Source organism: Pezoporus wallicus, unplaced genomic scaffold, assembly GCF_028554395.1.
Source record: "Pezoporus wallicus isolate ANWC-B61680 ecotype Strahan unplaced genomic scaffold, APGP_CSIRO_Pwel_v1 contig_13659, whole genome shotgun sequence".
Lineage (NCBI taxonomy): Eukaryota > Metazoa > Chordata > Aves > Psittaciformes > Psittacidae > Pezoporus > Pezoporus wallicus.
The window spans coordinates 446,595-462,159 of record NW_026636258.1 but is presented as its reverse complement, the minus strand read 5'-3'; the positions used below and the strand labels follow the sequence as shown (position 1 = coordinate 462,159).

Below are 15,565 nucleotides of genomic sequence, written 5' to 3'. Positions count from 1 at the left end.
GGACGTACCTCAATTCTCATGCGACACAAAGGGGTCAAGTGCAGGTGCTGCAATAGGAAAGTGGGGATATGTTGACCCCACTGTTCTCTCAGTGGCAGCCTGAAACAGCACAGAGCAGTGGGAGCAACACCCTTTGTGGTGTTGGGGGCAAAAGAGGGAATAAGGTGTACTTCATAAAGACGTGTTACAGCAAGGAAGCCTCCTGCACACTGAAGGGGTCTGGAAGACGCTGCACCTTTGAAATGGACATGCTCAGCTAAGGTACTATTTTAGAGGTGGATGGAGGAACTGAGGCATTAGCAGAGTCCCACAATATGAAGCACCAGCAAAGAACTCATGTTGTTGGCATTAATCCCTGAATTCACCCTCTGAGCTAGCGGTTGGCAGAGAACAGGCACTTGTGGAGTATGATTCACCTCAGCCTAAAGCCAACACTTCAGGTATGTCAGTTCTGTCACACACTGAACACATCGATTCCTCTCCATTGCCTGTAACGGGAGCTGGTGGTGACTGTCCCACATCAGACATCCATTACAAGCATCCGACCTTTGGGCATGGTGACTCCTGCCCAAAGTGCTGATGAACTGCTGTGGGCACCCTGCACACAAAGAAACCAGGGCCCAGTACTGCTCACAAGCAGGGCTCAGCACTCCTATTTGTTGGATGATCCGCCTGTAACATGATTTTTCCTTGGAAAGTCATGCTATCCCAGGGAGACTGCACGGTAATTACACAGTACCTTTTGTGCTCTCCAGTTTCTTAATACTGGGGTGCCACAGAAGCAGCACTGCCCTGTCTTTGTTCTCTTTCCCAAAGCGACTTTAAAAGTACAAAACAAGCAATTAATGTCAGACGTTAATGACCTATCTCTGCGAGTCTGACTGGAATGAGCAAACAGAACACATTTAACATTGCAGGTGCAGCTCCAAGGACAAAAACAAAGTGGAAGAAACCCTTTACCCCTCCTCCTCTTTTCTTTCACTTATACTCCTTTTTCCATTAGAGCAGAATAAAACCCTTCTGACAATACAGATACTCTCCTAAGCATTTTCTCTGTCTGGCCACCACCAGCCAATTAGGGTAACTGAACAAAGAACGAGCATATTTGAGAGCTGAAACTGAAATACTGGCTTTCACCTCTTCTCAGAATAGCTTTAAATTCACAGATCCAAACGTACTTGTTTGGACACTGGCAACAGCAGCAACACCCCACAGCAATGTGTGCTCTGGGCAGCACTCCCCAGCTGCTCACACAGCTACACAGGCTTCCTAAAGCAAAAAGCTGCTTGCTTGGACTATTACACACAAGTAGAAGCATCCAGACAGGCTATCCACTGCCTATGTGGATGGTGGGAAGACAGGAAACAGTATCACCATTTAGTTCCTTCACGTTAAAGATCCTGTATGAACATCTGGGAGTAACTGGGAGAGGCACAGCTGTAGTTTCCGGGTGAGCTGATGAGGCAAGATGACTAAGTGACCTGTTCAGGGTCTGCCTCAGTAGATGACAGCTCTGGGCTTTGCCTTATGCTCACATTGCAAGGCCATTTCCCTCTCCAAAAGAAGGAAATGCTCTGGAAAGCCCATCACTCCAAAAGGACAATTAAGCATTCAGCCAGTCAACTTAGAGTGCAAGATAGCCCCATATGGCAGAGAGGAGGCAACCCATGAACAAACATTGGGAAGCAGACCCTCACCTCTGCTCTGCTGCACAGATACTGGCCCCTCTCCCTCAAGATGTTCCATCAGGCTCACTATGAGAACTTGGGCAGCTTCCACCTCCTTGGAGCAAGGCAGGCAAGCAAGGAAGGCAGAGCTTTACAACAGCATACAATCACTGAATGACTGAGGCTGGAAGGGACCCTTGCAGGTCTCTAGTCCAATGCCCCTGCATCATCATCCAGATCCTTAATGAAGATGTGGAACAAGATTGGATTCAGTATTGACCTCTGAGTACAGTGTTAGTTACTGGCCTTCAACTAGACTTCATACAACTGATCACCACCTTGAACAAACGCACAAAAGAATGGCCTAAAATGGCATCCTTGTCTAGACTCCAGCTCTTGCTTCACATCTCTGAGGAAGCACAAAGGCTTTCTCTGACCTGGCTGTGACTGGCTGTGTATTTTCCCTTCTAGGAGGGGATGAAAAGCTCCAACAGGAAAGCACTACAGAAATAAAAATAAACCCAAAGACTTTGGAATGCCTCTGGTTTGTTTTCCAAATTCATTCTCCTTATTCTTCAATCTCATGTCTTACTTGGAAAACTGAGAAGCAGGAAAGCAACTCTTGCTCTGCACACTAAGATTTCAGTATTGAAGCTGCTGTGAGGAATGAACACCACCACGAAAACAGGAAAAAGAGGAGCAATTAAAAATAACAACCCAGTCTCATGCCATCCTGGCAAATACAGCACAGCCCTGGTCAGCCTGCTCTGTTATCCTCTGTCACAGAGGGCAGGGAACAGCACCAGCTGCATATGAAGATCACACTGTCACTGACATCATGTTTTCTAAGACACACAAGTTTGTGCTTCCAGAAGGTGAACACCAGTCCCAGAAGTAGGCATGGGTGAAATAAAGGACAGATTCATCACGCTTAAGGGTAAAAACACTGTGTGCATTTGACTAGAGGCTTCCACTGTCCTTTTCATTACACTTGTCAGAGCACAGGAGCAGATGACACTTTCTGATGGAAAGCCACGCTGTCAAATTTGGGAAGGATTTTGTATTATGAATTATTAGCTCATGGCCATGAACTGCTTTAAAAATACAAGATATGTGAAGCATAAAACCTCAGAGCAAACCGATTAACAGACCCAAATATTAACAATTTGAAATGTCTAGCGCATTAGTCACAGTTAGAGCAAACTGCACATTTGTTTTCCTGGTAAGATGCTAGTAAAAGCGGCAAATACACCTAAGCATTATTGGTTGTGTGCAGACAATAGCTGTTCATTTTGAAGATGAAATCACTGGCGTGGAATCAAGACGTTGTATAAGTCAAAGGCAAAATCCATAGAAACTTCAGCACAGCCACGCAGAGACCTGACACAGTATCAATAAAGGAAAACTCGCCCTCTGGGTAAAACTTGCTGCTAAAACTTTATCAGAACCTCTCTGAAACACAGCCAAGGAAGAAGGTATCATGATAAAGTTCACTGCAAAACAAAGTTTTGCTCAAGCACCTCTTGGGAACTCACTTTCTCTGCATCAGCTACACACCTCTGTAGATGAGTCCTCTCTTACACTGCAGATGTCATTTAGAGCTCTTCGACACTTATGTAGCTGGGCTTTGTGGTTCCAGTACAGTTAATACAAAAGGTAACCTGGCAGCCAACTATACACACATGGTTTCCTCTTATTTTCGGCACTATGTAGAGAGCAAATTAACTGATTCTGGGAGCACAATTTAGTTCCCTGTGGAGCAGAAATGAACCCATTTGCTTTGACCAGAAAGTGTGTATCTGCTTATAATGAGGGCTCTCAATTCATTGCATTGGTGGCAGTTAGAAATATCTAAGCAGTTTTTAGTGTAACAAGACCACTCCACCAATGATGGCTTGGGGTTTGCTACCTCAGATAGACCCCTTGCTGTGGCTCTTCTCTTTCCTACTCTCTCCTCCAAGAAAAGTTACAAATCATTTGTTTTTACATATAAATGATCTGAAATTGGAGAAATTCCCCTTGCTGCTGTGAGATTTCCTTTCCCCATACATTTTAATGAGGCACATGTTAACTCTGAAAACCACAGAGAGCTCTGATAACAAACCCTAAGCCAACATTATTATTAGAGCTGTTTCCAGCATTCCAGGCAGGAAGATGCTACCTATTCAGTTAGCAAAATTTTATTTCCTATGGTGTTTTCTGCAAGGATTGTATCTAACTTTAAGAACAACTTGGCGGGGCACTAGAGTGGGTACCTAAAGCTCAGATGTTATATGGCAATTACTGTGTGTACACACCAGGCCCTCAGAAGTGACAGGTATTGAAGAGAAACTTCAATTAAGAATCTCAGCACCTTGCTGAAATGCTGCTGTCACCACAGCAACCTAGACAGGTCCATATCCACAGACTGGCCCAGGAAATGAAGACTTTAGTCACAGAATACATTCCTGTATTGACCTATCTATTACCTGTATTCTTAATTAATTACTGGTATTCTTAATTAGAGGGCTGATTTAAACACCACTATGGCTGGAATCACCTCCCACTGCTGCTTGTTATTAGAAAGCCATCAAGAGTAAAATGCATGACTATGCTGCACAGAATGCTTTTCGTCTTTTTACAGTAAGGCATGAGTTTGATTTTGGACAGCAGTGTGAAACAGAGGGGCTGCTCTCTGAATCATGCTGACAGGAAATGAATGGAAAACAGGAGGGAGAACATACCTGCATAACTGTGTTTTAGCACAGAGAAGACAGTAGGAGTGAAACAACACAAAGAGCACCTCCTCGCAAGGAGAGCATCAGTTACCTTTGGGCGCTTCCATTCAACTTTCCGTTGTGATGCTGACTGGTAGAAAAGGGACTCATCTGAGGCTGGGAACTTGGGATCTTCGAAGAGTCGTCTCTGCTGGATACACTGACTTTTCAGCTCATGGTACTTCTGATCTCTGAAGAGTTGCACTGATGAAGACATATCTTTCTGTCTAGATAAGATGAATATTGGCTTGTATAAATCAGGAAGGCTCCTTAAAGTCCAGAGATATCGCTCATTAGTCTTTAACAACAGAGCATATAACTTGCTCTAAAACAAGATTAATTAGTGATTTCTGATTAAAAAGAAACCATTGTTAAATAGTAGACTAGAAAACCATAAAACCCAAGATCATCTGTATTAGGTTGGTATTTTTGGCTGAACAGAACTTTTATCAGGCAAGATATTAGAGAGTCCAGACCAGGCACAAACCCATCATTTTGCTTTGTCTAATTGACTGCAGAGCTGCAGAGTGGGGCTCTCAGCCTGCACCATGTGCAAAGGGCTGGACCATCTTTCAGGCCTACATTCTTCTTCTGACTACTTAAGCTCTAACTACTTCAACTCTTCTGCCTAAATAAAACCAAAACCAGATTTCCACAGTTCTCCATCTTAATTTAAATGACAATTATTTGGCTGGTGTTATTGTCTTTGAATTTGAAGTTATATTTCAGGGAACTGAACTCCCAGAAGTAGCAAATATTAAAAAACAAACTCACAACAAAAATAAAACCCAAACAGCTTACTCTCAGGCCCTTATTCCCAGAATTGTAACTATGTTAACGTGGCAAGTGTTTGGTCATAGCCACACAGCTCAAATAAATCACTTAAAGACATTCTGCAGATCAGAAATCAACTGCAGAAATCATTCAGCATAGTTTGAAGTCTGGGGGATGGTAAGGGATGCTACTTATAATTCAAGGGAGAAAATGGACTATCTGAACTTACTCTGTCTGGAACACTCCTGTGTGTCAATTCCTTTCTTCTTCCTTTCCCACCACAGGTTAGAGATGTATCTCCCTTTCCTTGAGTTATCTGCAGCAATAGAAGACAAACACAGTTTGTTCTGATGTCAGATCAACAGAATTAAACAAAATGCATGCAATGGAGCATAGCATCCCATTATCCTAGCACCCTACTTGCTGTGTGCTGTTGCAGTGATCTCAGCTCATGCTCCTTGAGCCACTCGCAGCATGAACTGGATGAGATTTCATAAATTTGCAGAAAACTAAACCAAGCTGGGCACAAGCCTTTCCAGGCAGGTGAGCACAGCAGGAAAAATACAGAAGAATAACGAGGAACACTGGGAAATGTCACATTTATCATGGTCTTTTTTTCTTGTGAGTGAAAGCTACTATGGCCAAAATATCCTAAGGATGGCTTGAACATCACCCCTCTCTTCTCTCACCCCTTTCCACTCCTGCCCCAAGATAAATCAGATGGTCCTTCAAGGATGACAAATGTTGCTGTCATGCCTTTGTTCATGACAATGAGGAGAGTGTTCAAGAATGCTCTTCCACCTCGTTGCCATTCTTGCACCTATTCCAAAGCCTCCTAAACCACACACAGAGTAATCTACACGTAAGTGATTTCTACCAGCAGAATTTTACAGGGCAAAGAGATAGGACTAAAAAAACCAGTTTATTCTTGATATTTCAACCAGCCAAATCTTCAAATGCCAGTCCATTTTCCATCCTTTCTCAGGGGAAGAAATCCAGCAGTAAATGTTGATTTTAGCAATTCCCTTTTTCTTAAGGGCATTTTCTTGTAAATTATCTCCCCCCCAAAAGGCAGTCACAAGGCATCTCACTTGGCAAATGCCTTGCAAGACAAGGCAAATAGACCTGCTCTCCCCAAAAAACCAGCTCTTCAGATTCAAGTGCAGAGCAACTTCTCAATTATACAGAGATAGCACAGGGACAAAGAAAGTAAGTCTGGCTAATTTGGGTGCGCTCTAGATTATTTCATGCTAACTGGCATTCCTGCTTATGAACAATTCCCCCTTTGACAACTAACATTCTAAACTGAGCCTATTTTCAAGATACACAAGGTTTTCAGCTGTCACTGCCTAATTCATGGTCTTCAGTGACCTCATTTCCCCACCCTTTCCCCCATTCTATCTGATGGATTGGAACATGAGTCTTTCCAGGATTAAAACCCCATTGCACAACAGCCAGTCTTGAAGCAATGCACAGAATGTGGTCATAAAGCACAGCACGTGAAATGAAGCTGCTCCCTGCCTCACCCTGAGCTCCACGGGGCAGTGCTCACCAAGGGGAATGCTGGCAAGGAGGAGGCTTCTCCTGCCAGGCTGTTAGCCTGCTCTTCTCCAGGCTTCCTGGGCCATCCTAAGTGTGTGTCTTGGAAAGAGCCTCTGGTCCCAGGGCTGCCCAGCCTGGCTGCTCGCTGCTTTGCATCCACCCAGGAAACACCGAGCCCTGGAGCTGCAGTCCCACCATCACCTGGTGAACCAGCAGGAGCACAAACCCACCCTTCTGAAACACAACAGAAGTCTCTTTTTTGTGTTGAGAAGTCCACAGGAAAGAACAGAAATGCAGTTTCTATACAACAGCTTCCTGGTCTGAGCACTGAGGATGGAGGACCACAGCTGAGCCCCTCCTCTCCTGGGGTGTTCACCTACCAGGACGTGGCCTAACCTGGCTGAGACACGCAGCGGGCACCAGGCTCCACTCCAAGGTTCAGTTTTGAAGCAGCTCCCAGTTTTTGACCTTCAGCTGAACGTCAAAACCAAGAACCATGCTGCCTCCTCCTTTCTCGGGTTCACATCTGCTCTGTACCCAACAGATTTACCTCTGCTTGGGCTGACACTCACAGCGTACAGCTGCACCAAGGAAACACCAAGCAGGGCTTGGCAGCAGCTCTTTGCAGGGCTCCCCCTGCCATCATGTGATACAGTGAGCTGTGCTCAGCATAAGGAGGGCCAAGGAGCACAGTCCTAAAAATACCCCTCAGTTTGGAAAGCTTCTATTGCTCTGCAGAGAGAAAGGGACCACTCCAGGGGAGGCACAGAAGAGAGAGCAAAGAGACCCCCCTCTCCGAAGAGCTCTACAGGTTGCTGTTCTTGTGCATTTGGTTTATTTCCCCTACCACATACAACTACAGATTTGCTTTTTGTCTTTCCCAGCCTCTGAGCTGAGCTCCTCAGCACTTCTCTCTGGGCAGCAGACTCCGATGTTTCTACAGCGATCCCCCTGGATATCAGCAGCACAATAGGTCCCATGTCTCTCTGCTTTCAAACACGGAGCTTTAAAGAGTTTCCCTGACCCTCTCTTTTTCCAGTGAAACAGTGAAATTCCTGTTTTAATCAGAAAAGGGATTTCAGCAGAACAGCAAAGACAAGGCAGTGCAGGTCCCCTTTCAATCAGGCTCTACTTGCACAGTCCCCTCCTCAGCCTGACAACAGCAGCGTTTCATTTTTACTTACAGTTAATACTCAGAGATGCTTCCCCCGTCAGAGCCAGCAAGAGTAAGGCTCAATTGCATTCAACACGGTGGCAACTACCAGCTCCTGGCATTATTAGCAGCCTTAAATTAAAGGGACATTCACTGGAAATCCAGTTCTTCACAAGCACATTAAGATGAGCTTCAAGGATTATTTCCACTACCCAACAGTATTTCATTACACTCACATTTTACTGTCTTAACCTTTCTCTTGCCCAGCTGCAACACAGAAGATCCATAACAAACAGGACTGACTTAATGGTCCAGACAGGTGCGAGGGGGAAATCACATCCTCGCTGCCATTAAATTCATGCAATGACCGCACAAAACCCAACAGAAGTAATCTCTTCTCAGCCCATTTTTGTTACTCTGTGTAGCTAAGAGACTCACAGGGTGAAATAAGAGAAAGAAGTTACTGCAGCCTTTAAGAGCACCCCTTAGCAGCCAGCTAGCTTGTCTGCAAACACATCCCTCCTGCTCCCATCCCTGCAGGAGGAACCCAGCACAGAGCTGGGTTTGCCTTAACAAAAACCAGCACTTTCGATCCCAAAAGCACTGCCAAGCAGCTGCAGTGACCCCTCTGTCCACAAGGAACTCCTCTTCAAGGAAGAGCCTGGAGCGTTGCAACACATACATTTTATCACGCACCCCACTTTTCTGTCCAGCTGCAGGGCTCAAAGGAATTCCCTTGCACAGCACCAGGACTAAAAGGACAAAGTGTGTTAGCAGCCAGTATTTAAGGCTACAGTTGAGCACAGCTTTGAACATGAAACTGCTTCTTCCAGCAAGTGGATCCCGAGATAAAACTGCCCAAGCCTGAGCACGCCCCGGCCTCACAACCACAGTCCTGCTGTTCCAGGAGCCCCCATCTGGGAAGACCGTAGAAGGATGCCAGAAAGGACACACAAAACGCATGCCATGCTCTGGGACAGCATCCCAGTTTTAAGGATTACTATCCATTTGCATATACCAAGCTTGCTTTCGTTTCATCCAAACAGTAGCCTTACCAATAATAACCACCAACACATGGTTCTTGGGTTTCTCTTTTGTAACTGCATTTGTGCTTCTCTTGACAACACACAAAACCCTCCCAACTCTAAACTCTGTGCTCTTCCAGAGCAGATTTACCTCCAAACCTCAAAGCCAGTGTTTGGACTGTGACAGCAAAACAGGGATTCAAGTATTTAACTGTTTGCAAACATAGTTTAGTATTTCCCTAAACATCTCTTTCTCCAAACCATAGCTTGCTTCAGAGCAATCATCAGTGGGTGCTTCCCAAAAAGCAGCCTGGCAGCCAAAAGCTTTAAATTACTCTGAACTGCTTTTCCATGAAACTAATTAAAGACTCATCCAGGGCTCCAGCTGGAAAAGGTTACTGCCTTCTCTTCCCATGCAGGATGGCCACAGGTCCTTACAAAACAGTGACTTTGCAAGTTTGTATTAAGAATGTGGGGGAATTTAAAGGAGCTGAAACACTTCCACTGCATGTACACTGAGGTTCCGTGACCTTGGCTGTTCCACTGCTACTGATGCATCAGGGTCATCCCTGCCCAAAGCACAGAGCATCACTACTGGAGGAATGTGCTCATTCAAGTTCTTTAAACAGCTCAACACACTAACTGCACTGGGAGTCTTTAGGCTGGATCAGGTATCCTCTCCTTCTGCGGAAGCCAAAATAAATGTATAGTCAGTATTAAACCTGTACTGTGTGACTATGCAATTACATTAGTAAGAACATACCCAATTTGGATCAAATTTGCTGCACAGGATAATTTAATAGCACCCAGTCCAGTATTAACAACTGTAACCCCAGAGCTTCTCAGCTGTTTTGGACGGCAGTACTCTTCCTGCTTGGATGAAATACCAAGTTTCATTGCATGCTCTGGGGATACCATGCTTGTGAAACATTAGCCTTCTCCCATCCAGCTTTTGGATTTTTCAGCAAGATAAGGTTAATTTGACTTTTTTATGGCATCTTTTACATGCATATAAAGGTTTCTCCATCTAGCTCAGCTGAAGAACTGGCCAAGGGAAGGAGACAAAAGCATTTGTCTTCTCACAGAAGCACAAAGGGGCCAACACTCTTTCTGCTGGGCAGTTTTTGCCATACTTAGCATTGAGAGGAAAACTCCCATATTTTCATCTGAGTGTATCTGCCCTATCTTACCACTTCTGACCAGGGGAGACTAACTGGGCAACAGAAACAGGACTGGGCACAACCTGTTTGCTTTCACAGGCAGCATCATGGACTGGCAGAATCATCTGGCTATAAACCAAAGCTTTCCTCCAATTAAATCAATCACAACACTTGTATTGCAACATCATGGTGTTTAACCTTCAGGTCTCACTGATGATCAGCTTGAAAACTGAGCAAAGTCAACACCCATGTGTGCATGAGATTACTCAGTGGTAAAATGGTGATTTCATGGTCAAAACTACTCAAAGTCCTGGCAGAACACACTCAAAGAGGGTCAACTTTGGCTATACTCCCTCTCTCCTCGCCTTTTCACTGAGTTCATTCCAGTGCAGTCACCTATGAAATAACTTTAAATCATTTTTATTCTCTCCCCTTGAGCAAAGGCAAAGATTTAAAAGGAAATGGAGTCAGCAGCAGAGCAGAATTTTGCTTCTGCTCACACCAAAGAATTACTATACAGTGAGTGCTTTCAGGAGGAGGCTACTCCTGCCAGGCAGCACATATTGCCCTGCTGCTTTTAACCAAGTTAGAAAAGTGGGGTTTTTTACAACTGTGTTTTGTGGGGGGTTCGGTCCTGTCCATACACAGCAAGCAAACTGCTGGAAGGGCTCTTGCACCAAGACCCCAAGGGGCTCAGCCGGGGACACAGCTTGTTTGGCAGCCACAAGTGGAAACCCACAGTGCACTGAGCAGCTCTGTTGTAGTGAGCATGTATTAAGTTAAAGGCACACCAAGTCTATGAGCTATGGGCATATGTGGTACTTTACAGCTTGGGCATTAGAGTGGTGGCTTTAGTCAAGTTTTTTAGACTACATCTGAACCCTGGCATTTGGCCTCTGTCCCCACTGCAGATGCTCAAGTCCATTGCTAGACCTCAGGCAGCACTCAGAACTCTCTGCACATCCAGATTCTAAGGGTCTCTGACTCCGAGAGCAGCCAGGGTGAGAATACAAGGATGAACACACAGCACTACAAATCAACACGTGCACATTCACCTGCAGTTGACAAGCAAGATTAAAATGCTGTTCTAAACAGCCATGCATCAGCACTGTGAGCACATGCTGCCTTGTCAACAGGTCTCAGAAGCAAGCACTCACGGTGGTCATTTCCACCTCAGGACTTGCCACTTGCTCATTTTATGCTGCCACTTTTGTTTCTCTAGTGAAAGGAGTCTTGTGTCAGGCTGTGTGCATTGCACAGGATACAGTTGTAGAACAGCTTGATCCTTTAGCTTAACTGTCCTTCCTTTTAGTGAGGACACAAAGTGGCTGTGGGACACGTTACAGAATATGCAAGCAGAGAGGGTTTTCCAAAGTGCACAGGTATCTGCACACTTCAAGTGGGATTTACCCCCGAGTGCCTTCCACCACAGCTTCAAGACCAGCCAGATTTGCAGCTAATTACAGAGGTACAATTCCAGTTTTGAACTTAAAGTAATTTTGTAGAAGAGATGCCAATTATTACAATTAACATTAAGCCAAGTCAAGTGATCTGTTACAAGCTCTAAAGCAAACGCTTACAGCAATGTCAGTTAATTCACTCAAGCCAAGCTTTTGTGCTGAAACCTCAGGAAACAACTTTCTTCAGAATTCCAGTATCCCTCCATTCTGCCTTCTGAATCAGTTTAAAAACTACTATGATTGCAAATTAATGGGTTATTCCTATCAGGCCACTCCGTTACTTTATGTATCCGCTTACCTATTATTTTAGACACAGTATAAAAGTCTCTTTCACAAGAACAACAATAAAGAAGTAGTTAAATTCCCACTTGAATTTCAATACAAAAGAATCCTCAGCAAGAACCGACAGTATTTTGGGAGATAAGAGACAGTACGGAGAATGGAATTATATGAGCACCAAGATCACATCACCCTTCATCAGCCCAGCCCCCTTATTCAATGTAACTGTCAGAGAGAAGCCTAACATCAGATCAGTTATCCCAGAAGGAACGAGAGCAACCATGCCTTTGCAATAAATCACGATGAGGTCTTGGCTCAGGGTTAACACACAGTTAAGTTGCGATGCCACTTTCCGAACGCAAGGTACATTACTGCAGTAGACGAAAGCATTTTCTCTCCTCACTGGCTGAAGTGCTCATTACAAGTAAGGCAGAGTTTTCATCCTGGCGATAAAGGCGCAGAACAGGTAAATCCTGGTTTTCAGGCTACCTCTGCACTTACCTGGCTGAGGTCTGTCCCTGCTCAGAGGCACATCAAACTCCAGAAGCACTCCTGCAAACAAAGATCCCCTCGGCTTCTTAACCTGGAACTCTTTGGACTGTACCAAGATCACATCACCAGGGGGGTGTGTGTTGGGATGACCCTTCCAGAGATGAGTTATGGAAACCCTCAGGGCTGACCCAAAATGCAGCCTTGTTGACTCCCAGTAAACTGCTTCCTAGCTGCAATTGCGGCTGTAACTGTGAATGAACTTTTAAAGGAGGAGATGAGGCAAGGCAAGATGTTTGGCAAGAGCTGCAGGCATCATTTTTTGTACGGAAAACAGGGCAGATTAATGTGCACCATGAAAAAAAATAATCATATTCCTTATTAGGCTGCACACTGTTCCTCACTTGCATAAAGCCAGCGTCAATGCCTCTGCCTCCGTGTGTCCCACAGCAGCCCATCCAGGCCATGGAGAAGTGACACACAGCTTCTCTAGGACTCACAGCACAATGGGGTACTTCAGACCAGAAGACCCAGCAAAACCCAATGGGCGGCTTTGTGCCCTCGACCCTCAGTGCAGTGACAAGCCTGCAGCAGCCTCAGGGACACCTCTCGTACACTTGGTCCTGCCTTGACTGTTCCCAGTCTAGAACTGCTCAGTTTTGCTGTTCCCATTTCATTTGTGGAGGGGGAAGCAACCTGAATGAGAAGAAGCGACAGAAGAGATTCCAGAGCTCTCCAGCCTCTGCCCTCAGGAGGCTGAGCAGCTCCTGGGCTGTGCAGCACCGAATCAGCTCTCCACCTCTGATCCTTCATGAAGCATCCTCACTCAGGCACTCATCCCATCTTGCTTCTCAAGCTGTGCTAGTAACAGGAGATGTAACACTTTATGGGGGTAACCACATAGTTTAGAAAATACGTCAGAAAATATTTAGAAAATTAGAAAATACTTTCCTTTTTGCCATGGCAAAATAAGAAAAGACAAAAGTAAATTCTCATTAAGAAATGGTTTTGGTGAAATAAGCTTCTCCCCATGCTCTGCTCAGTCCTAATTTCCTTTTGGGTGAATTTATTTAACATTTTTTTTTCCTCATTTGAGCATTATAACACCTTTGTTTTACCCCTATGTGGCTTTCATTTATATTTTAGTAAATGCAGTCCAATTTCCGAATAAGCACTATTTCAGAATACACTACAAAATCTCACAGGTACCAGTAGTTCCAAAGTCTCCCTAATTTGCTTCCTCTATTTAAATTCCCTTTATTTTAGCCTAACCAGTCTAAGCTTAAAAATAGGCCCATTCCTTCTCCCAAACCTTGCCATTCAGCACATGAATTGCCTAAAGAAGTCTGGCTGTCAGGGGATGAGTTACACCCAGAAAATACTCTGAAGATGAAATGTTAAGCAGTATCATAAACTACTGTACTGCAAGGTTCGCTGCAAGACTCTGCTCTCCTATAAAGCACTTACCCCACTTCCTTTGAAATCTGGACAGGAAGTCCCTGGAATCTGCCACTAGAGTTTTAACACTTAATGAGTAAAAAAGCCCGACATACTAAAGCCATGTGTTTTCAATTCATGATTGAGTAAGTAGACTGGAGTTTAAATCATAATAAAAAGCTGATGTCCGCCTATATGCACCATGCACACTGTGATTCATTGGCACAGTTGAGAGAACAACATGAAAAATCCCACGTGAGTTCAACAGAATTCCACTTTGTGTGTGCTGATAATAAATATTCCCAGTTTATATAGTCGTGTTCTCACAGTAGCTGCCTTTGATCCAGCGTGGAACACCACCAGGAGAACTTTGTCATACGGGTATTAAATCTGGTGGTGTATGCAGTTTGTCTGAGCTGAGGAGGAGCTCCTGCTGGAAGTCTTGTCAGAAAGAGGAATTCCTCTAGACAGGCAGCAGGATGAGCCACACGGGTGGCACCCAAGGGCAGTCAGACAGCTCTGGTCTCACTGGAGAGCCACAGCACAAAATGCTTATAATTCAGCCAGGGCATTCAAAGAGACATGCTCACACAGATTGCTGTGGTCTGGAAAGAGGTCTCACATACTGTGGACAGTTTACCCTTACAACATAGTACCGGAAATCCCTGGATGTTCCCTGCAGCCTTTCGCTTCCCTGTTGGAGGTGTCCTGAGCATCACCATTACACAGTCCTTTAGGCTGGTTGCAGGCATTTATATTCTTTTTTTTTGTATGGAAAACAGGGCAGATTCATTTCACCTCAACTGCACTGCATCTCCAGGTGTCCCTGATTGCTATCTCACACAGCCTGCTAACACCTCACAGAGCAGGGCCCCACTACACTCCCCTCTGCTCTAGCCTGGCTGCTTCCCAAACCTCACTCACACCAGCACCCTCAGCAGGCAAATAAGAGACCAGAGCTGGCCCTTTGGGTAAAGGCACATCACAGTGCAAGTAAACAACAGAACTTGCTTCTTCACAAGGCTCCCATACACCTGTACATTCAGCATCCCGCTCTGCACCCCACACTCAGGACCCATCCTTAAATACGTGCTCTCCCCTGCAAGGGAACACCTTACCATCTGCACAACCCTGTATTCCCCAGCAAACCCAGCACCCCTCAGTCCTCGAGGGCAGCCACTCCTCAGGCCCTGCAGCACAGCCCGGGCTGCAGCACTTGGCCTCATCACATTGCTGCACTCACAGCTGTGCCTAACTCAGAACCACCTACAGCTGTGGGGAGGACACAGCCTGCGCTACAGCCAGGCTCATTACATGGCTGCCAGAGACTACGAGGGGCTGTTCTGACCCAGGCAGTGTCCTCCAGCTCTGCCTACCTGCAACCTGCCCATCACCTTGCAGATACGCTCCACAGTTAGGTCCTTGCATCCCACCAGAGCTACATTCATCTATTATTCACCTAACTCATGGGGCACTTTGTTAATAAAACATTAGGCGGTTTCCAGCAGAGATTCTACTTTAATCTTACATGTTTACTCTTTCCAATATAAGCAGTTTTGTACAGAGAAGAGCCCCAGGGGCACAATCTGAAAACTAACCAAAACTCAACAAAAAAGTCATGTACCCAGCTAAGGTCTGAGTCTGCTCAACAGCAGCGTTTGAATCCAAATCACTCGTCCCTTTCACCTCAGGATTTCAATACTTTATTCCATAGCATAAATGACAGAAGGGATTGGAGTGAGGGATCAGCCCAGGCCTGATCTGTGCAGCACTGAGTGAAAGGAAGACAACCCCTAAAATGGAGGGCACAGAAGCTTGCAGCT

The 15,565-nt window shown here is 45.2% G+C and overlaps 1 protein-coding gene across 1 annotated transcript in view; it reads right to left on the bottom strand.

The window, feature by feature from the left end:
• The window catches only part of CAPN6 (calpain 6), a 55,781-nt gene extending 43,036 nt beyond the window's left edge, over nt 1–12,745 (bottom strand). Inside the window, exons 1-3 of the mRNA XM_057399447.1 lie at nt 12,318–12,745; nt 5,427–5,513; nt 4,476–4,650 (exon numbers count right to left, since the gene is read on the bottom strand). Coding sequence (XP_057255430.1) covers nt 4,476–4,640 — 165 coding nt within the window. The 5' untranslated portion in view covers nt 4,641–4,650; nt 5,427–5,513; nt 12,318–12,745. The remainder of the gene's footprint in view (nt 1–4,475; nt 4,651–5,426; nt 5,514–12,317) is intronic.
• Nucleotides 12,746–15,565: the final 2,820 nt, after the last annotated feature.